At 38.4% G+C, this 22,012-nt stretch overlaps 1 protein-coding gene across 1 annotated transcript in view; it reads left to right on the top strand.

Annotated features, from left to right (window-relative positions):
* LOC306868633 (caspase recruitment domain-containing protein 10-like) overlaps positions 1 to 22,012 on the top strand; it is a gene marked incomplete at both ends in the record, with an annotated part of 72,505 nt that overhangs the window by 2,587 nt on the left and 47,906 nt on the right. Inside the window, 17 exons of the mRNA XM_079414891.1 lie at positions 1,388 to 1,507; positions 4,869 to 5,090; positions 7,703 to 7,840; positions 9,685 to 9,871; positions 13,019 to 13,157; positions 13,249 to 13,419; positions 13,497 to 13,616; positions 14,224 to 14,349; positions 14,444 to 14,611; positions 15,127 to 15,222; positions 15,308 to 15,344; positions 15,613 to 15,653; positions 15,739 to 15,827; positions 15,970 to 16,016; positions 21,336 to 21,453; positions 21,531 to 21,687; positions 21,768 to 21,891. Coding sequence (XP_079271017.1) covers positions 1,388 to 1,507; positions 4,869 to 5,090; positions 7,703 to 7,840; positions 9,685 to 9,871; positions 13,019 to 13,157; positions 13,249 to 13,419; positions 13,497 to 13,616; positions 14,224 to 14,349; positions 14,444 to 14,611; positions 15,127 to 15,222; positions 15,308 to 15,344; positions 15,613 to 15,653; positions 15,739 to 15,827; positions 15,970 to 16,016; positions 21,336 to 21,453; positions 21,531 to 21,687; positions 21,768 to 21,891 — 2,100 coding nt within the window. The remainder of the gene's footprint in view (positions 1 to 1,387; positions 1,508 to 4,868; positions 5,091 to 7,702; positions 7,841 to 9,684; positions 9,872 to 13,018; positions 13,158 to 13,248; positions 13,420 to 13,496; positions 13,617 to 14,223; positions 14,350 to 14,443; positions 14,612 to 15,126; positions 15,223 to 15,307; positions 15,345 to 15,612; positions 15,654 to 15,738; positions 15,828 to 15,969; positions 16,017 to 21,335; positions 21,454 to 21,530; positions 21,688 to 21,767; positions 21,892 to 22,012) is intronic.

The raw sequence follows: 22,012 nt of genomic DNA, 5'->3' as shown, positions 1-22,012 counted from the left end.
CTGTTTAAAATTCCTCATTTGAGTGTCTGCATGTATATTTAAGTGTGTTTAGAAACGCTGGGGGTGCGGGCGCGTCCTCCATTGCCAGATCCAGCTAATGTACACGTCCTTGGATTAGTATTTTTCCACTTAATTTGAAACTTTAGTTTAGAAAGTTATTAAAGTGGGAAGTTGCCGTTTAGGGTTAGCTTTATCTTATCCATTTATAGAAGATTTTAACAAATTTTGGTTTAATATTTAAGCTATTTATTTTTCGGCTTTTATGTGTTTTCATAGCCATATCTGCAACACTGTTTCACCGACGCTTAAAACATCATGATGTTGTCTGTCCAAAAAATGATCAACGCAATCAAAAACAGTAGCATTTAACATTAGTACACAGAACAACATTAGCCATAAAGAAGGCTGCTGTTTCACTCAGTAGAATATCTATATTCAGCTTTATAGTCTGTAGCAGTGCGAAATATCCCACATTTTTGAATCAAGCAGGCAAGAAGCCTATTCCTGTTGTATACTGTAAAGAATGCTGGGTTAAATACAACCCAGTGCTGGGTAAATATTGGACAGAGCACGTGCTGGGTTGTTTTCAACCAAGAATTGGGTTAAATGTTTAACCCAATCTTCTGAGCAGTAACCCAATTGCTGGGTTCGTCCATATTTTACCCAACACTGGGTTGCATTTAACCCAGCATTTTTTAGAGAGTAGGATATCAATTTTATTGTTTTATTTAATTTTTTGTTTATTATTATTATTATTTTAATCAATGGACGATAATAGTTTACATTTTGCCACAAAACCACTGGATTCTATGCCCTTTGATGTAATTATATCTGTAGTGAGAGTATGAGGTAACTGACTGAATCAGAGATTCCAATGAAATTCAAGGCTCATGTTCAGACATGATCACCTGACACTGTGATCATGCAATCGTTGTTTAAGTTATCAACTGTTTAAGCCCCTCATGATTTAAAGATTGTTTGTGAAGTCATCAACTGTTTAAGCCCCTCATAATTGAAAGTACTCACAAAATTTTAACTTGGTACAACTAATGATTCAAATAAAATGTGTTATTTGAATCAATTTATTGAAATGACTCATTCTACTGTATGAAGCTCAGGCTTACTAAAGTCACAGATCTCAATATGAACTCCAACATTTATCATTACATATATATTTTTTATCTCTATACTCTTACTGTATGATAACTATTGATTCATGTGTCCGTTTACAGTTTAGAAACATGCTCTTTTCTGTATCTTCTAAGCAGTGAAATGGTCATGTTCCTCTGGCATGCTCTGGTGATGTCAGATCCTATTCAGCTGTCTATTAATGGCACAACAGTATTAATGTGTCTGAAAAGAGTCATAAAGCGTCATTCTTCTGCAGAACAAAGCTCTGATTATGTGTTCGGATCAGATGGAAAGAAGCTGCTCTCGGCTGCCCTTCGACGCATTCCTCCTTTGCAGAATCGCTGGATGTCTCTTGATCTTCTGCTTCTGGTCGAGCGTTTGGTTTTGTGGCTGGTGGCACAGAGAGATGATTGAGCATAAGACAGACAAATGAACAGAAGATGCAGAATGAGACACTACAATACTGTCATAATAAACCTTAGTCAGGGTGGCACCATAGTTAATATTTGTCATGAAACTGAGGCTGTGATAGAGGTACAGTGCCCTGTTGTTTAACAACATGCCAGTTGTTCAGCTGATGAAAAATCTTTCCAAAAACTTTCAAGAACTATGTAAAAATCAATTTGGCATCTACAGAAGACTTTACAGACTATTTAAAAAGTCTATTTCGAGACTCAATCATATTTTAGGCCTACAAACAAAAATACTTAACCCAACATTCCACGGGTATACAAAGGAAAAAAGACAATCAATCAATCAGTTGTCAATAAAAATCAATTAATTAATTAATTAATAAAACGTAATGTGTGTTAAACGACATAGTTCATATTGCTTTCAAGCTCTTACTTTTAGATAGCCTATCGTTATTGATATTTTAATGTCAGGTTTAAATTGTTCAAACAGACAAACATGTTCACTCCTTTGCATTTAATGAATAAAACAATACGCAAATATAAAAATCAAACAAACTGCTATTTATCACCATCCGATGAGAAACACATTAACATCACATATAGCTTCTACAAAGATAGATAGACAGAGAGACAGAGAGATAGATAGATAGATAGATAGATAGATAGATAGATAGATAGATAGATAGATAGATAGATAGATAGATAGATAGATAGATAGATAGATAGATAGATAGATAGATAGATAGATAGATAGATAGATAGATAGACAGATATCTGAAGCAGGAGTGTCTGTCCGGTCAGTCCGTGTTTCATGTCCAGTCTGGTGTCTCCCTCCAGTGGCTCATCCTCATCCTCACAGACATGAACTAACAGGTCACTGAACTCTCTGACCCGCCCGGAATCTGACTAATCACGCCGGATATAGGCCTACGTTAAATCGATTCATGAAGTTTAAATGTAAATAGTGTGGGTGTCAAGGGAGAAAGGGAGGCGAATGTAAATGATTATGCCAATGTAGCTTTGACTCCTGAGAGAGAGAGAGAGAGAGAGAGAGAGGAGCGCCTCACATCTTCTCATCTGGTTTGTGTCTGTCTGAAGTGCAGCTGTGTTCATTTCTCTCATCTCATTCGTTCTTCAGCTGAATCATGAGCGGTAAGACCTTTAACTTTCAGTTCTTTATCTGTTCAGCCTCATCAGCAGCTTCACAAACCGAATATACAGAATCAAATCAATCAATTAATCAAAGGATAGCTACTAAGGCATTATGTGATATTATGGGGAAAAAAAGCACGTTTATATTTAAAACTTGACTAGTTTTTTCAGTGTCCTTGACACACAGGTGATTGCATCATTCTTGTGTTGTTTTTAACGTCATTCTTGTGTTTTGTAACGAAGCCTATTGCTTGTTTGTATATCAGTTAGTGTATAATAAAAAAAGGATTTAAGCTGAAACAAATTTAACTCCAAAAAGTGGTAGTCATTTTCACAAGTAGCCTAATTACAAAAACGGCAAACGTGACAATTTTATGCATTTTTATTTTTTTTGTAAAACGTACTTAATTTATGTTTTATTTCTAATTTTGGATTAGCTTTATGTTAGCATTGTGTTAATATTACTGTATTAGTATTGCTTGTTTGTAATGCAGCCTGTCATGTGTGTAGTAGGCTATATTTGTTAGTGTACAGTAGTCTAGTGTGCTTGTGTTCGTGTATAATAAAGTGTTGTTGTTCCCAGCACTGGATTCTTTCACTATAAAGTCAAAAAAAAGTAAAGTCGTGACGTATTGTCAAGTATGGTGACCCATACTCGAAATTGGTGCTCTGCGTTTAACCCATCCAAGTGCACACACACAGCAGTGAGTAGTGAACAAATGCACACACACACACACACACACCGTGAACACACACCCGGAGCAGTGGGCAGCCATGCTGCAGCGCCCGGGGAGCAATTGTGGGTTCGGTGCCTTGCTCAAGGGCACCTCAGTCGTGGTATTGAGGGTGGAGAGAGCGCTGGACATTCCTATGAGACATTCATTGAGACATTCATTGAGATTCCAGCATGTGTTTGGACCTGCCTGACCTGAACTCAAACCCCTCACACATCTCTAATCTTAGAGGTGGTGATTTCGTGTGACTATTTTATTATGTGATTTGTACAAGAATTTTTTTATATATACAAAGTAGCTACCAGTTCACCAAAACACAAAGAAAGAAAGAAAGAAAGAAAGAGAAATATCTGTTGAAACAGTCTTCACTTACTCAATTACAAAGAAACAGCAAGTAACACATAGTAAACATAGATTTTTTTTTCTTCATGGTAGAAAGACTGAAATATTATTGTCTTATAAAACTTACTCCAATAATTTAGATTTATTTAAAAGTTACAATGAAAAAATCTTTTTTTTTTTTTTACCATTGGGACTTATTTCGCTTGTGATCTGATGCTGCAAATCTCCCATAGCTGTACAATCACTTGAATCCTTAGAATCAGGTTGTTTGACAGTCTTTCTCAGATTCGTTCACCAATTCACTGCACTGTAAAAAAAAAATGTTTCAAAAAGTTGTTTCAACTTAAAATAATTTGTTACTCACTTAAAATTTTTATTTTAGTCAGCTTGAAATTTTAAGATACTCAATGTTAATTAAAGGGACAACTGAAATATTTTAGTTGTCTAAACTAAAAAATTGAAGTCAGTGGGGTAACAAATTATTTTAAGATGAAACAACAATTTTTTGTCCCAAACACAATGAAATATTTTACTTTTGCTTGTTTTACTCTGGTTGAGTCTGCATGCTGCTAGATGACGCACAATATTTCATAAATAGGCTTCTTATCACTGTAAAAAGTGATGCTGACTTAACTTAAAACGAAATGAGGAAACCCATTGCCTTAAAATTATTAAGTAATTAATAATAAAAAAAGTATAAGTTAAGTGAATTGTCAATTGTCACTTAACTTTTTTTCACTTATTATTTACTTAATAATTTTAAGGAAATGGGTTTCCTCAATTTTTTTAAGTTAAGTCAGCTTATCACTTTTTACAGTGTGGTACGAAATGATTAGAAGTTTGTTTCGTGAATGAAGGGCAGTAATTTTATCATAACGCCCATCTGGAGTGTTGATGATTTGTTATGTTGATTTGTAGGTGTCTTATGACCCAAATGTTGTTTGACCTTTGACTTTTTTGAAGTCGGCTACTAACTAAAGCAACCACAAAAACAGGAAACAGGCACAATTTGGTTCCCACACCACCTGCCTCTTGAGCATCACACTGCTTTGTGTTATGATCGTGAACCTCATAAACGTCTTCTGTTTTCCCACAGGTGAATGTCCGCTGGGAGACGAGAGTTCGTTCATGTCTCTGTCAGAGGAGGAGAAGTACGAGGAGCTGTGGGAGCGAGTGGAAGGAGTGCGACATAAACTGACCCGCATTTTAAACCCAGCGAAGCTGACGCCGTACCTGCGGCAATGCAAGGTGATCGACGAGCAGGACGAAGACGAGGTGCTGAACTCCACTCAGTATCCACTGAGAATCAGCAGAGCCGGTGAGACACAAAACACCACACATGAACACTTTCCAAACACTGCGACGTAAATGAAGTTGTATAGAGCAAAAACAATAAAAATACATAAATAAATACATACATAAAGTAAAAACCAAAAGCCAGATGAAAAAAATAAATTCAAACAAGGTTAAACATTGCGAGTAATTGTTTTTCTTTTTTTAATGACTATCAAAGACCAAACAGGAATTATGACATTAGTCTATTCTTACCCCCAAAAAAGTCGATTTATGTATAAAAAAAATATGAAGTATAACAAAAAAAAATGAAAATCTACTGAATATGAGAATTTGAGTCATGGATAAAGAAATTTTCTACTGCAAGTGTTTATTTTGCGATATACTATTTTGAAAATGTTTGGCATCTTAAAAAATATGGTGAATTTAATGAACCAGTGTCTACTATGGTTTTAATGAATTTTGGGTCGGCTTTATAATTTCGGTTTAGTTACAAATGTACTAAGTGTCCAAATCCTCCCAAAACACACACAATAAAGCAGTAGAAACGAATGGAAAAACACACATTTTACATTCATATTTATATTTCATATTTAATGATTTTTTTTTTATTTTATTTGATGGTTTACTCTTTCATCAAAATATTTTCCATTGCTTTGTAAAAGTCTGTACATGATTTCTTACTGCATTTGCAGCAGTTTCATGCGAGAACCAGAAGAGAATCGTTTTGCATTGGTAGATTGCATTAATAGATCAAACTTTTAGAAGAGATTTTCTGTTGGTTTGTAAAAGGAGTTTATGCATTTTAATGTTTTGACCAGCTGATTTGAACTGTGTTTTCTGAGTGCTTCAAAAGAGTGAATCATTTTGAATTTGTAGAATGCATTTAATAGAGATCACACTTACATGAAAATGTGTGATTTATTTGTAACATTTCTGTATGTTTGGGTTGAGTTCTTATTGCATTTACACTGTTTCGACCAATTTCAAGTGAATAATTTTGAATTTGTAGAATGCATTTAATAGATGACTCTTTTATTAAAACAGTCCCACCTGTGGGATGCTTGGCACTCTTTTTTGTTGTCCTTTTTCTCTGTCAAATCTTTTAGGAATTTTCATAAATTATATATTGTTTGAAAGCTTAGAAGCTCAAGATTCATCCTATTTTGAAATCGGACATTGTGTTACCATGGAAATGGTACTTTAAAATCTTTTAGCGGTCTCCTCCCCTTTAGCAGGCGGTGTCAAGTGTCATATTACAAAATGCATTACGGCCTTTTATAATCAAAACTTTTTATAATCTTGGCAATATCATTGGAAAGATCTGAGTCTGAGGATTCTATATTTTGTGATAGAAGTTATACTGACAGAGAAATCTAGACATTTGTGTCAAAGAAAATCATAAAAAAAATTCAATGACACCGGTGGCTTCTTGTGGTATAACACCCTAAATGAAATCTCACAGGAACCTCAATTTTTTTAAAATATCAACTTCAAATTCAAACTTATTTAGACCAGTAAAACCTGTTATGTAAAATATTTATTATGTATAAGATAAAACAAAATTAATGCAGTCTATTTGCTTTACAGTACATTTAAACTTCTGTAACTTTTTAATGCTTTAATTTATTTTTTTATTCCAAAGTGTTCATAAATTACAACAATTTAAGTTTGGATAGTGCACTTTCATGCTTATTTAAAAAAAATGGGGGGTGACAGTTAAGGGGTTAAAGTGCCTTTTAAACGTGTCTTTTTGATATGTTTCGGTTGAGTTCTGCATTTCCACAGTTTTGGCCAGCCGATGTCGTCAGCACATTTTCTGAACTCTTTGTAAGTGTGAATCATTCATATTTCTCCCATCGGTAATGGAAAGTACATTTTTTTTAGAGCTTGTAGTCAGAATTTTGCCATGTCATAATATTTTGTTATTAAACTACAGACACTTTTGTGCCAAATGTTTGCATTCAGTTTTGTTCCTTGAAAAGCTTCAGCCTCATTTCCCTGACATTTTTTTATCTGGAAAAGTCAATAAGGAACCAAATAAGCTTTTCCTCATGTGTGGTGCAAAGGGTTGTGGGTAATATTTAACCCTTTTACATTGTAATGATTTAGGATGTACTCATAGCCAGTGTTGGGCTAGTTACTCAAACAATTTAATATATTACTCATTACTAGTTTCAAAAGTAATATTGTTACTTTACTTGTTATGTTCTGGCAACAATAATTAGTTACACTACTAGCTTGCCTGCTGCACTGGGACACCACATGCATGTGCGAGTCCTGAAAATTATGAAAATAAATAAATTATTTGATTGTTGGACTTTAAATCAGGGGGGTTGATGCATCAAAAGTAACTAAGCTGTTTTATGGATGGCAACTGTAATATTATTACTGAAATCTTATTAGTAATTAGTTACACTACTAGTTACTGCAAAAAGTAATATTACAGTTACTAGTAACTAGTTACTGCACAACACTGCTCATAGCATACTATTTATGGTGGATAGTAATTGAATCTGGATGCAAATGTTCACATTAAAAGAGAATCAGTGGAGGAATGAATGTGGAGTGGAATGTGATTGGTGCCCGTGTGTGCCTGTATCAGTGTGCAGAGATTTGATTGGCTATTGTGCTCAGGGCGTTTACTGGACATCCTGAGGGGGCGTGGCGAGCGTGGTCTCCAGGCCTTCATGGAGTCATTGGAGTTTTACCATCCGGAGCAGTTCACGCAGCTGACCGGGCAACAGCCGACACAGCGCTGCTCCATCATGCTGGGTGAGTTTGACTCAATTCACAATCCTACACAAGTATACTACTCATACTATTTCTTATATGTTTGTGAACTTGCATCATCTCACTCATTATTATATCAAGTGGAGCGAATTCTAATTTACTGCTTTCTGAATACTGGTTCAGTGAACACAGTAATAGTATGTGAAACGGAATATATTATTTTTGGAATTTTAGTTGCTATTTAGAATTTTTAACTTTTGTATATTTAATATGTTATCCAGGCATTATTTGCATACTATGCACTGTGTGCATGCTATATACTTCAGAGGTATGACAGCATGATAAATGAACAGATTAAAGTTAAGTGAGTTTATGCTGAAACCAAAGACATTTTCATAAAATTAAGTGATTTTTGCTTAAAGCAAGAACAATTTTATCAAAGATATGTAAGTTTATGCATAATGAAACCGATTTATCAAAATGATGTGGACTGTATGCTTCAGACAAGAACAAATTTATCAGAATTAGGTGAGTTTATACTAAAAACTAAAAATGAACACGCTACACAATTATGGATTTATGCTAAAAGAAGAACAACTTTATGAAAATTATTTAAATTTATGGATGACACAAGAACAAATTAATTGAAATTAAGTGGGTTTATGCTAAAACACAACTTTTTTTCCAAATTAATTAAGCTTATGCTTAAAACGAATAATGTTATCAAATTATGTATATTTATGCATAGATACATAATTGATCAAAATTAAGTGATTTTATGTTAAAACAAACAAATTGAATAAAAAGTGATTTTATTATATTTTTCTTCACTGTAAAAAATGATTGTGATTTTAACGGTAAAAAACTGTGAAAATGCTACGGTAAAAACCTGTTACATGGTTAACGGAAAGTTCCTGTAAAATGTACAGGGAAAAACCGTAAACTGACGTTCCCAGAATTCCCTGCGTTCCATTTCAAATTCTGTTTGAATTTGATGTTTTTTCTTTGAAATAACTATGTTTCTTCTTAGTGTTTTCTTATCAGTTATGTTTATTAGGGTTGTATGTTATATCTAATATTGTTAAATTAATGTTTCTTGCATATTTCAGTTTAAGGAGTCTCACCATGATGGTGTTTAGTGCTTGTGTGAATGACACTGTGCACCTTCTGTATATGCTATTATTTAAAAGTTGCTTGTGATGGGCTTTGGCTCATCATGTGACTTTCTCATCATCACCTGCATTTGGTGGTTATCAGTGTATTTCAAAGGAACAAAACAGATTTCAGTACTTTAATAGGTTGGTATATTAAGATTATGTCAGTTAAAGAGATTACGGTAGTTAACTGTAAATTTAAGTTAAAACCGTAAAACCTAAAACATTGCTACCGTATTTTATACGGTAGAATTCTGGCAACCACAGCTGCCAGTTTTTTACCGTAAATTTTACGGATTTTTTTTTACAGTGTTGTTTTAAACAAAATTCTAATTTATTAAATTTGATAAATTTATCAGAAAACAAGACTTAATATCTTAAGTCCTCTTGTCTGACTATTTAAGAATGTGTAGATATTTGCACTGGAAAACAAGATAAATAATGAGAATTTAACTCAATAAAGTAATAATTTTTTGCTATATAGAGCCCAAATCTTCCTCTACGCTTCATTTCCAGCGATATCGCCGACCTTATTGCAAAGACACAATTCAAACTTATTGACACTTTATTTTCCTTTTTTTTTTTTTTTTTTGATATTGTGCAGTGCTTTGACACAATTTGCATTGTAAAAAGCGCTATATAAGTAAAGGTGACTTGACTTGACTTGACTCTAGGAAGAGACATTAATCAGCACGCAGCAGTTCTAGCTGTTTGTTGATGTTTTGTGTGTAGATGAGGAGGGTCCTGAGGGTCTGACTCAGTTTCTGCTGCTGGAGGTTCGTAAGCTGCGAGAGCAGTTGCACTGCAGCCGTGTGTGTGAGCGGCGTCTGTCTCAGCGCTGTCGCGTGGCTGAGGACGAGCGCAGCCGAGCTGAACGCAAAGCGCAGGAGCTGCGACAGGACCGCATACAACTGGAGAGGTGAAGAAAACACAGATCCAATTTCTTCTCAAACTGAGTGTATTTAAAGTGCATTTACACTTTTAAACATTTCTTATTTTCACTTAATCAGAACTTGATATACTAAAAAACTGTATAGACAATTAAAAAAATTACAAACACGTCAAAATGACTAAAACTTTAAATTAAATGAAAAAGGAAAATAGAAAAATAAAATCAAAGTCTAAATAAGAAAATACTAAACACTGGTCTATATATAGTACAGATATATATATATATATATACATATATATATAGTACAGTGATACTAAAGACTAATTTCTATTTATCTATATAGCTAGACAGACAGACAGATAGATAGATACAACATTTACTGTTGTAATCATTTACATTTAGTCATTTTAATCATAAAATATGTATTGGCATGAAATCAGTATGTTTACATAAAATTAAAAGTATAATTGTCAGCTTCATTTTGTTTTAACGTGTGAATCATTTTGTATTTAATGAGGTTTGTCATTTTAAGATATATCTCACAGTTTTTCATGTAACATGAAAAAATATTTATTTATGCTTACATTTTGTTGCAATTGACAATGACAAAAAAAAACACAACACATCGCTAGTAAATAGTGATTTGTTGTGTTTTTTTGTAATTTTCTTCAGGTTTGGTTCATATATACAAAGTTCTGGCATGAAACTCTAGTGCAGTCCGCTAGATCTATCTCAATATGACATAAAGACATCTTTATCATGTCACAGCTGATTGGTTCTCTCCTGTATTGGTAGCCAATAAGCTCACTGCTCAACACTTGGCGTTTGCTGTAGCAGTAGCAGCTCACTTTAGAAACCTTCCACCTTCCCCAGCTCCACCTGTATAGATCTGCTGCGTTGTGATAATATATGGTATGGAGTATATACATATATGTTATATGTGCAACAGCAGTATTTCTTACATGCTCACAGCAGCATGTTGTGAATGTTTTGGCAGTAGCAAGTCTCGATACTTACTCTCCCCCAAATACATTAAAGGTGCAATAGGAGATTTCGGAAAATGCTAAGTTTAGCCTGATAGCACTGAAAGCGAATGTCCCACCCTCCCAGCAATCGCCGTCCAAAGCCACGCCCCCTGCCCCTGAACACACATATGCTCAAAGAGCAGAATACCAGAGACAACATTAAATTACTACAATAGGCTACATCAACGGTTTCCAATTACAGTCCTCGAGCCCTCCCCGCTCTGCACTTTTCATATCTTATCACGTCTGACGGTTGTTCTGTGCGACCGTAAGTCATAAGTGCCCTGCGAAGTGGACATCACCAGATATTCCGCCATGATTCCAGTTCAAAGCGAGCGTATATGTACAAACGGCATTAAAGTGTGCGAGACGTGAATTTAAATAGCATTTATTTGCAGAGGTATATTATGTCACACTTCTCTAGTAAGTTTCTCGTCTGTGTGTGAAGACGCTGCGCAACGCATTCCATGAGTGAATGTTCCGAAGCGAAATAAACTTCAACGGATTTTCCCTGCTCAAGGAGTACGGAGCAATGAATACTGTGTAGGGAGCATGTCAATCGGAACACAGGTCATGCACATAGCTCTCTTCTAACGAGCTGGTTATCTGAATCAGGTGTGTTAACTAAGCAAGACATGCAAAATATGCAGAGTGGGGGGGGGGCACGAGGACTGGAATTGAGAACCGCTGGGCTACATCATGTTTCATTCACCGGTGAGAAAAATTTATAGCACAGTATATAAAAGTACTAACTGTGGAAGGAAGATTGGGTTGTTGATGTTTGCCTGCCATTCTTGCTGCACAGCGTGCGTGAACGCGCTGATGACGTATCGTGTCTGCGCGAACGGGGTGCGCAGAGGTATGCAAATAAATACATTGACAGGCAGGTAGGAAAGACAATTTGATTGGACGAACATTCCTTAGTCCTACACCTTTCACAGAATATATAAATACTAGGGGTGGCACGGTACATGTATTCGTACTGAACCATCACGGTACGGACATCTCGGTTCGGTGCATGAGGCCTTACAACGAATACCGGCAATTCACCCCCAATCCAGAAGGGGCCGCCCGCAGCAATGCAACGCTGTTTGATAACCGCCAGCAAAAGAACAGCGAATGCCATGTAGCGCCATACGTATCCCTTCTAGACTTAGAGTTGCGCACTTGAAAACAATGCCCACTAGACAGTGACCATGTGCTGATTCTGAACACGTCTCTCACATAGACTGACGAGTATATACTTTAAAGACTTGCGCACTCAACTGTTTGCAAAATGTGGCTTTATGCTCGTGTATCCTACCTGTCTCATTCGTCACAAATCCAAATATTCCATAATATTTCCATATTTGCGATGTAACGTATCTGAATGCTAAACTATTAGTTATTATGTAAATGATAGGCTTTGTACTTCAGTCACGTTACAACGGTGACACAGAGGCGGCTGCGCTGATGTTTGGCTCACTGTATTTTATTTTTATAAAGTACCAACTGTGTTGTCAAGTTAACAATGCTGGAACTGATGTGTGTGTTTTTTTTGTTTCTTTGTTTGTGTGTGTGTGTGTGCGCGCACGCGCTCCGGCGCGGTCACTTCAACTGTTTCTTTAAACCAGCAGAATCAACTTTAAACACTTATTGTCTTATTAATAATCACTGTTTAAAGTCTGCTTTTATTTGTGTACACTCACAATGAAAACAAAACAGATTTTATATATATATATAACGTAATAATATTTAGTATTTTCACATCTAGATGGATTTTTTTTTTAAATTTTCTGTCTGTTCAAAATAAATGAAAAGAAACTGAGCATAGTAGATTTCTCTTTTTTTCCCTGTTGCACCGAAATCGTATCGAACCGTGACCCCGAACAGAGTTACGTACTGAACCGTGACATCTATGTACCGTGCCATCCCTAATAAATACAGATAAATACATTTAGACCACTTAACTTAATGGCTGCTATCAGGATGTGAAGAGACTTTCAACCAGAATAACAAAAAATGTTTCTGAAGACAATCACCTATGGCACTTTTAACATTGTCATGTTCCAATCCCTCAGAGAGTTGTCATGACAGAAATATATATATATAATATATATAAATTAAATGTAGATCTGTTTCTATGCGTGTGTTTGTGTTTATGGGTCAGGTTGAGGCAGGACTGGGAGTCTGGCAGTCGTGAGTTGGGTTTACTGAAGGAGAGACATCTGGAACAGGCTGTAAAATACTCACGAGTGTTAGAGGAACAACGCAGAGCTACAGCGCGCGAGAGAGAACTGCTCACAGAGGTAGTCAACATTAATCAGTATTTCACACTCTAGATACACAGTTCATGTCAGGCTCAAAGTGAGTGTGTCCATGCGATGATACCACTTACAGGTGGAGCAGCTCAGGAAGAGATTACAGGAGGTGGAGAAACGAGTTCATGGTGGCTCCGGGCCCTCGTTGTCTCATCACTCGAGCATTGGGGTGTGTGATGGCACCCCCGCAGGACCGGAGGAGACACCACCGCTCGCCGTGAGAAACAGAGAGCTTAACTCTGGAAATCAGGTCAGAGTCATGTGAGGGACCCTGCTGACACTTACAGGAGTGCGTGTCGGTCGTCTGATGTATTGTGTGTGTTTTAGGCTCTGTTGGACATCCTGAAGCAGGACCGGCAGGAGGCGTCGGAGCAGCGGCAGGAGCTGAGCAGCACCATCGCCCGACTGCAGGGGGAGCTGGAGAGCTCTGAGACTCAGAGAGAGAAAGTAAGAGCGGACCTCTGCATGTCTGTGGTGTTTACAGGCTCAATGTGGAATCACATACTAGCATAGTACTCATTATCTGCCAAATATGAAACAGATAGTATGAGTACGCCATTCTGAAATCAGCCTTTATTTTGTATGCTCTGTAAAGGTGGATTTAACGTGTAAATAAAGTGCAGTTGGAAATGTAACTAATTAACATTCATTACAAAATTACAGTTTATTTCTATAGTGCCTTATACAACACAGATGCTTCAAGCAGCTTTTAAAGTAATACACAGGAAAAACGGCATCAGTGTTCAGCAATCAGTTAATTCACTTCAATAATTCAATTTCAATAAAGCAGCTCTAAAGAAGATAATATAGTGTCATGAATAAAATTTTTCAGGAATGTCTTGCGATAGCTTTAAATAGAGGTAAATTGATTGATTTTACTGAAGGTTTTTAATGAATACGTAATATCCTTTTACTAAACTCTTAAATACAGTATGAATTCCATGTTTAAATGTCATGGTGATGGTTTGACTATACTGGTGTAGCTAGTCAAAAATATCTGTATATGCACCTGTATATGTACATACACGCATACATATATAATATGCTTGTGTAGTTGGCGTCTCAGTGTGAGCAGCTGCAGCTGTGTCTCAGGACTCTGCAGCTGGACTGGGAGACGGAGCAGAGCAGAAATGTGTCCTACTTCAACCAGATCATGGAGCTGGAGAGAGAGAGAGACCAGGTACCAAACACTCACTCACACATACACACACATATACACAAACATGCACTTAAAAACTTGTGTGTGTATGTGTGTGTTTGTTTGATTGTTTAAGGCGCTGCGCAGTCGCGACAGTCTGCAGCTGGAGTTCACAGACTGCCTCCTGGACAAGAACCGTCTGCGCAAACGTATTGCGGAGCTGCAGAGCAGCCTGGAGCAGCTGCAGAGAGAGACGGAGAGAAACCAAGAGCGGAGAGAGCAGAACAACACCTGCATGCACTGCGTACGTCTGCATCACTACACGCTACATACTATAGACTACACATGGCATGCTTGTGTTTTTTAATTGGGGTGGTGTCTAAAAAACACTACTAAACTCCCACCATATACTATACTATACTGTTACATACTATACTCTGTTGAATAATATTGTAAAATATGCTTTACTGTACCATAATGTACTATTCGATACTGAACTATACCCACTCTATACTACACTGCACTATACTATGCAATACTATACTATACTACATTGTAATATACTACACTGTACTATATGACACAGTACTGTACTATGTGGTACAATACTATATCATACTGTACTGCACTACACTGCCCCATACTGTAATATACTACATAATACTCATTACACTGTACTGTACTGTACTATATGGTACAGTACTACACTGTACTTCACTGTATTGTACTTTAATGCACTACACTGTACTATACCATACTATACTACACTGTACTACACTATACTATACTATACGTGTGTGTATGTGTGCGTTTCTGTAGTCTCACCTGTCGTTGTTCAGTGAGGATCAGTGTTTCGGCCCGTGTTGTTCCGTTGATTTGAGTGCCAGTCCACTCACACTCAGAGCTCAGCTGAAGGTCAGAGTTCACACACACAAACACTGTTGTATTATGAGTGCACATGTGTGTGTTGTTCCCTCATGCTGTTATTGTGTTTTTACAGTCAACCTCTCAAGCTCAGATCTGTGAACAGTCTGAAGGTGAGTGTTACTGTGTGAATAGTAATAGTATGGATTTAATTTACACGAATGAGAACAGAATTTGATATGGATTTGAATTGAAGTGGATAACAACACTATTATCTTCTGTAGAGCTGCTGTACAGCTGAGATTGTTTCATAATTGAAACATTTTACAACATTAACACTGTTCTTCTGTTATTTTATACTGTGAAGCAGCTTTGAAACAGTCTGTATTGTGTAAAGCATGTTGATGTTGTTTTTAATGCTGTTGTGTGTTTGTATAACAGACTCCTGCGGTTCTAATTCAGATGAGAATCTGCTCACGCCGGTAAATAATATATCATTTCAGTTGATGATTCTGTGATGATCTTGTCCTGTGTTTGAATCTCACTGTGTGTTTTGTGATTGTGCAGGAGTGTAACGCTGAGAAGGATATCAACAGACTCTCCACATTTCCCTTTCCTCCCTGTATGAACTCCATCAACCGCAGAGCAAACATAGAGTAAGACAAATCAAACATTGTAAATTGTGTTAAATACGTTAATCTACAGCTCAAGCTTTAGTTTACAGACATTACTAAACTAGTGAAGGTCAATGCCTGATCCATGATTCACTGGCGTCTCACTGTCTGTGTGTGTTTGCAGGTTTGATCTGAACTCTAGGGGGAGCGACGAGAATGAGCCGTATACAGGTGTGTGAACCAGCTCTCTGTCTGTCTGTTTGTGCATCTTACTCCAAACCTGTCTGTCTGTTACAGGTGGGAGAAAAAAAAAACAATTCTCTTATGTCACCATTCTTTGTTCAACAATTCTGAATTGATTCTAAAGAACTGCAGGATTGATTCATTTTTAACCACATTTTGTAATTGCAACTTTTTATCTCACAATTCTGACCTTTTTTTCTCAAAATGTAAGCTCAGAGTGATGAAAAAAATGTCAGAATTGTGAGATCTAAACTCAAGTCAGAATTCTGATTTTCTCACAATTCTGAGTTTATATATCGCAATTCAGACAAAATAAGTCAGAATTGTGAGACATGAAACTGCGGTAATGTTGATGAAAAGATACAAATTCATTGCGCTTTACTAAATTCAATTTTTTTTATATATAAAATCCTTCATTTTCCTGTTTATATTTATATGTTTTTGTGTGTCTGTTGTTTTTTGTTGATTTTGTATTTTAATATCTATTGATTTGGTGATGTTTTTTATCATGTATCTATTGTATAGCACTTTGGTCAGTGTCAGCTGACTTTAAATGTGCTTTACATTTACATTTAGTCATTTGGCAGACGCTTTTATCCAAAGCGACTTACAATTGGGGAATACAAGAAGCGATTCATCTTGAAGAGGCAATCAGACAGAGGAAGTGCTCGTAACACCAAGTCTCAGTCATTGTTCAAATAAGTACAAGCTAGCCAGGGAAGGAGAGAAAGATAGAGGGAAAGATTAAGGTTTTTTTTTTTAGTTTAGGATGAAGTCAAGTAGTGCCGAAAGAGATGAGTTTTCAGTTGTTGCTTGAAGATTGACAGGGATCCAGCATTCCCTATAGGGGTGGGAAGATTATTCCACCAGCCAGGAATGGTGAACGAGAATGATCTGGAGAGTGATTTTGAGCCTCTCTGTGATGGTACCACAAGGCGTTGCTCACTAGCAGATCTCAGACTTCTGGAGGGGATGTAGATTCGTAATAGTGAGTGGAAGTAGGAGGGTGCTGAGCCTGTGGTCGTTCTGTATGCAAGCATCAGTGTATTGAACTTGATGCGAGCTGCCACTGGTAGCCAGTGCAAGGAGATGAAGAGAGGTGTAACATGGGCTCGTTGAAGACCAGTCGTGCCGCTGCATTCTGAATCATTTGTAGAGGTTTGATTGTGTTTGATGGCAGTCCAGCCAGAAGAGCATTGCAGTAGTCCAACGTCAAGGGCCTGGACAAGAAGTTGTGCAGCATGCTCTGTCAGAAAGGGCCTGATCTTTCTGATGTTGTGTAGTGCAAACCTGCAGGATCGAGCAGTCTTTGCAATGTGCTCTTTGAAGGTCAGCTGGTCATCAAAGATTACACTAAGATTTCTGACCGAAGTTGATGGGGCAATCTTTGTTGAGCCTAACTGAATCGTGAAGTCATGCTGTAGAGTCGGAGTGGCAGGGAAGACAAGAAGCTCTGTCTTTGCCAGATTGAGCTGTAGGTGATGTTCTTTCATCCATGCCGAGATGTCCGCCAGGCAGCCTGAGATCCGTGCAGCTACCGTTGGGTCATCTGGTTGAAAAGAGAGATAGAGCTGTTTGTCATCGGTGTAGCAGTGATAGGAGAAGCCATGTGCATGTATGATGGGACCCAGTGATGTAGTGTACGTGGAGAAGAGGAGGGGTCCAAGAACCGATCCCTGAGGAACTCCAGTTACCAGTTGATGTGGTTTGGATACCTCCCCTCCCCAGGCCACCCTGAAAGACCTACCGGTGAGATAGGATTCAAACCAGCGAAGTGGAATCCCAGTGATGTCCAGTGATGAGAGGGTGGACAGGAGGATCCGATGATTGACAGTGTCAAAAGCAGCAGAACGATCCAGCAGAATCAGGACTGATGATTTGGAATCTGCCTTTGCAATTCGCAGGGCTTCAGTGACTGAGAGTAGCACCGTCTCTGTTGAATGGCCACTCCTGAAACCTGACTGTTTAGCATCCAGTTTGTTGTACTGTGAAAAAAAACAGTGAGAGCTGGTTGAAGACAACTCGTTCGAGTGTTTTCCCTACGAATGGAAGGAGAGAGACAGGTCTGTAGTTTTCTAAAAGAGAAGTGTTTAATGTAGGTTTTTTGAGCAGTGGGGTTACCCGAGCCTGCTTGAATGCTGTGGGGAAGATGCCTGTGAGGAGAGATTTGTTGATAATGTGTGTGAGTGCTGGTAAGAGTGTGGGAGAGATTGTTGGAGAAGGTGTGAGTAGATTGCGTCGAGAGGACATATTGTAGGATGGCTGGAGAGGAGAAGTTTGGATACTTCTGCCTCGGTAAGGGGATAGAAGGAGAAGATGGGAGTTTGAGCAGTGGATGTGGTTGATTGGAGGTCCTGTGTGTGTGGAGTTGAGAACTGGTTACTGATTGTTCTAGTTTTGTCTGTGAAGAAAGTGGCAAAGTCGTCAGCTGTTATCGAAGTGGTGGGTGGTGGAGGAGGGAGACAGAGGAGAGAATTAAATGTTCTGAAGAGATTACGCATGTCTGGAGTAGGGTTGTGACGGTGAGGAAATTTTCCAACCGGTTAATCGATGTGTGACAACACCGGTAATACCGGTATCACCGTGGTGGTGGTGGGTCGTTGTGAGTTTTCCATCTTTCCATCTCACTTTCCTTCAGTTTTAAATATAGCCTGTAGGCGCCGTGCGCATGTTACTTTCACTTTTAATTTGCGGCAATTAGGCGTCAAGCAGTTGTTTGTTTTTAGTTTTTCCCTCTTTTCCTCACTTTCCTTTGCTTAAATAGCTTATAAAAGCTCCGTGCGTGTTTTACTTTCTCTTTTAAATTAGCGGCAGTTCGCCTTCAAACAAAATACAATATAGAACATAGAACTTTTATTAATAAAACGAATAAAAATACACCATGCTCTATGCCTAATATAAAATAACAAATAACTTACACAAATTTTAAATAGGAATACAAAACTAAAAATCAGTAAAGATTGAGGAACAAATAATTATGAAACGTAGAACATTAGCAAAATGAATAAGAAAGTTTGGAGGCACGGACGGCATAGGCCTACACCTTGATGTGAAATAATGGGAAATAGCTGTGAAACCAAATAAATGAGAAACAAATGTTTTTTTTATTATTTTTAACTTCCATTATCACTTAGATTAATGGCAGAAGTCAACAGGCTTTTCAAAATCCAAAATATTTTTTAAAACAGGCGCTTTTACATTTCGTTTTGAAACTCTTCTTCCATGGTCTTGTCTGTCTCACCCGGGTGTGTCTCACTCATACTGGAAAGTGAAGCTGCGGGCTCTTTGATCGCCCCCTGGTGGCTGGCTGCACTACAGGTCATAAACCCCTGCAAAAATCTAAATGACGGTGGGGGACGGTGCCGCGGTGGCAAGTGACGTAACCGGTGTTGCGGCTTATCACCGGTATCACCGCTAACACCGTCTATCGCAGCAAGCCTAGTCTGGAGTGCTGTTGATCTTGTAGTGGAAATGTGAGGATTTGGCATTGTGGACTTCAGTAGAGAAAGATGAAAGCAAAGACTGATACCTACTCCGGTCCGACGGATCGTTTGATTTGCACCATTTTCTCTCTGCCACTCTGAGTTTGGTCCGATGCTCACGAAGAACATCGGATAACCAGGGGTTAGAAGGGGCAGCCCGTGCTGGCCTGGAGGAGAGAGGACAGATGTCGTCTAGACAAGAGGTTAAGGTAGAGCATAAAGTGTAAGTAGCTGCATTCACATCCAGAGATGAGAAATGTGAAGGCGAGGGAAGAGAGGAGGATACTACAGAGGAAAGAAGGGAGGGGGAAAGGCTGCGTGGGTTACGTCTGAAAGTAACCGGTAAGGGAGATGGTGGCACCCGGGTAGCAAGTAGTGGTAAGGCGTTTGTGATCAAATGAAGCTAGGAGTGAATGGAAGTCTGTAGCATAAGGCCTGTCTAGGTGAATGTTGAAATCGCCGAAGACTAAGAGTGGAGTGCCATCCTCCATGAAAGAGGAAAGCAGCCCGTCCAGCTCCTCTAGGAAGGTGGCTAGAATTTGGCCAGGGGGACGGTAGATTACCACAATCTGGAGTTTTATAGGAGCTGTTACAGTAATGGCATGAGATTCAAATGAGTTGGGATTGCTTAGGGGAGAGTGGGTTGAGTATTTCCAATTGTTTGAAATGAGCAGACCAGTGCCCCCACCCCAGCCAACTTGCCTTGGGGTGTGAGAGAAAGAGAAATTGTGAGAGAGAGCAGCTGGGGTTGCTGAGTCTTCTGGACGAACCCAGGTCTCAGTCAAGCCCAAGATGCTGAGTGTGGAATGTAAGGAAAAAGCAGAAAGGAAGTCAGCTTTGTTGACAGCTGACTGGCAATTCCAGAGACCCACAGAGAAAGAAAGAGGTGCAGTGGAAGATGTAGAGATAGGGCACAGGTTAGCCGGGTTACGTAGCCTTATGCGTGTGTTTTTAAAGCGAGGTTGAGAGAGAACCGGAATGGTTTGGAAACACATGATAGAGGTGGAAGGATAGAGGATAGGAAAGGAGAGTGTGTGAGGGAAGATAGAAATGATATTTAAGTGTGTGCTCGGTGTCGTTGCTTGGTTAAAGTGGTGCAGGAAAAAGTCGTTGGTCTTCACACGAGGAGGCTGAGCACGACGGCTGAACGCTTCCTCAGACGCTTCCGCGTCAGCGCTCGGACATCAAATACATACAGTCTAGGAAACTAGAGTGTAAACAGCTGTGGCCGGCTTCTGATCAGCCCAGCCAATAAGGTTAAGGGACTGCTAATAGATCAAGACGAAACTAAACACTTAAAGGACTGCTAATAGCTCAAGACGAAACAATTCGCACAATCACACAGGCTCGTTCTTAGCTGAGGCACAAATTATTCTAATTACCAGTAAGTGCAGTCAAACATATAAACCTCAACGAAAATGCAGAGTAGATATAGGTAGGAAACTAACTATTCCTTCCTAGCAGCAAGTAAATAATTTAAACAACATAACTGCGACCAAGTATTCCAACACTTACGCGAGCTGGCGTTCGTCTCTTCTGGTGACTAATCGGCTTTAGAAATAAAATTATTAATTTCATTATAATTAAAAAAAAAAACCACTTCATAATTAAATTGTATCAATTAAAAAAAAAATAAGTAAGAAAGTTGGTTTTGAGAATCATTGCAACTGAAATGTTGGTGTCTTGACAAACTGACCGCTGTATTGTATTGTAAAAATGTGAGATCTTTACCTTTTAGAATCAAATTGAATCATGGGACCTGTGAAGATTCTGTCTGTGTTCAGTTTGTATTTAGATTGTTAGTAATGGTGTGTGTGTGTTGTAGAGGACTCCGACTCGTGTCTGTTGAGTTCGTGGAGTTCTCTGCCGTCTCAGCTCTTTCCTCCTGACGTGATCACCGTGACCCCGACTCTCCCGATCAAACCTTCATCATCCTCCCCACAGTACGAGCCCTTCATCAGCATCAAAATGTCCTTCATCCTGTTTGTTTTGTCTCATTTTCCTCTTGTTTGTTTCTCAGATTGTGTCTGGCACTCTCCTCCTCTTCCAAAAGCGTCAGTCTGGCGGAGGACATCACTATCATTGGAGGAAACCGGACGGGTGTGTTTGTGCAGACGGTCAGGGCGGGTTCACCTGCTCAGATCTGCGGCCTGAGGGAGGGTAGTGAACTACTAGAGGTGAGAGAGACAGAAAACTGTTTCCTGTCAGACGTTCTTCCTTCACTGAAACACATTCAGATCATGTGCTCTGTTGTCAGTTGGATCAGGTGTTGTTCGGCGAGGGTCGCGTTCGTCTCAGTCAGTGTACGGCTGAAGTGGCTCATTTCTCGCTGCAGTGGTGGACCGAACCGAACGTGCTCAAACACACACACAATCCCGACGGTGAGAGACAAACATGTGCTCCATCAGTATTTCTGTAAAAACATACATGGAAAATTTGAAATTGATCATGTTCAGATAAACATCATGAGATTGTGAATGTTTTGACATTGTATTTTCTATT

Source organism: Barbus barbus (genome assembly GCF_936440315.1).
Source record: "Barbus barbus genome assembly, chromosome: 4".
In the NCBI taxonomy this organism is placed as follows: Eukaryota; Metazoa; Chordata; class Actinopteri; order Cypriniformes; family Cyprinidae; genus Barbus; species Barbus barbus.
This window is presented reverse-complemented; position numbering and strand designations above follow the sequence as displayed.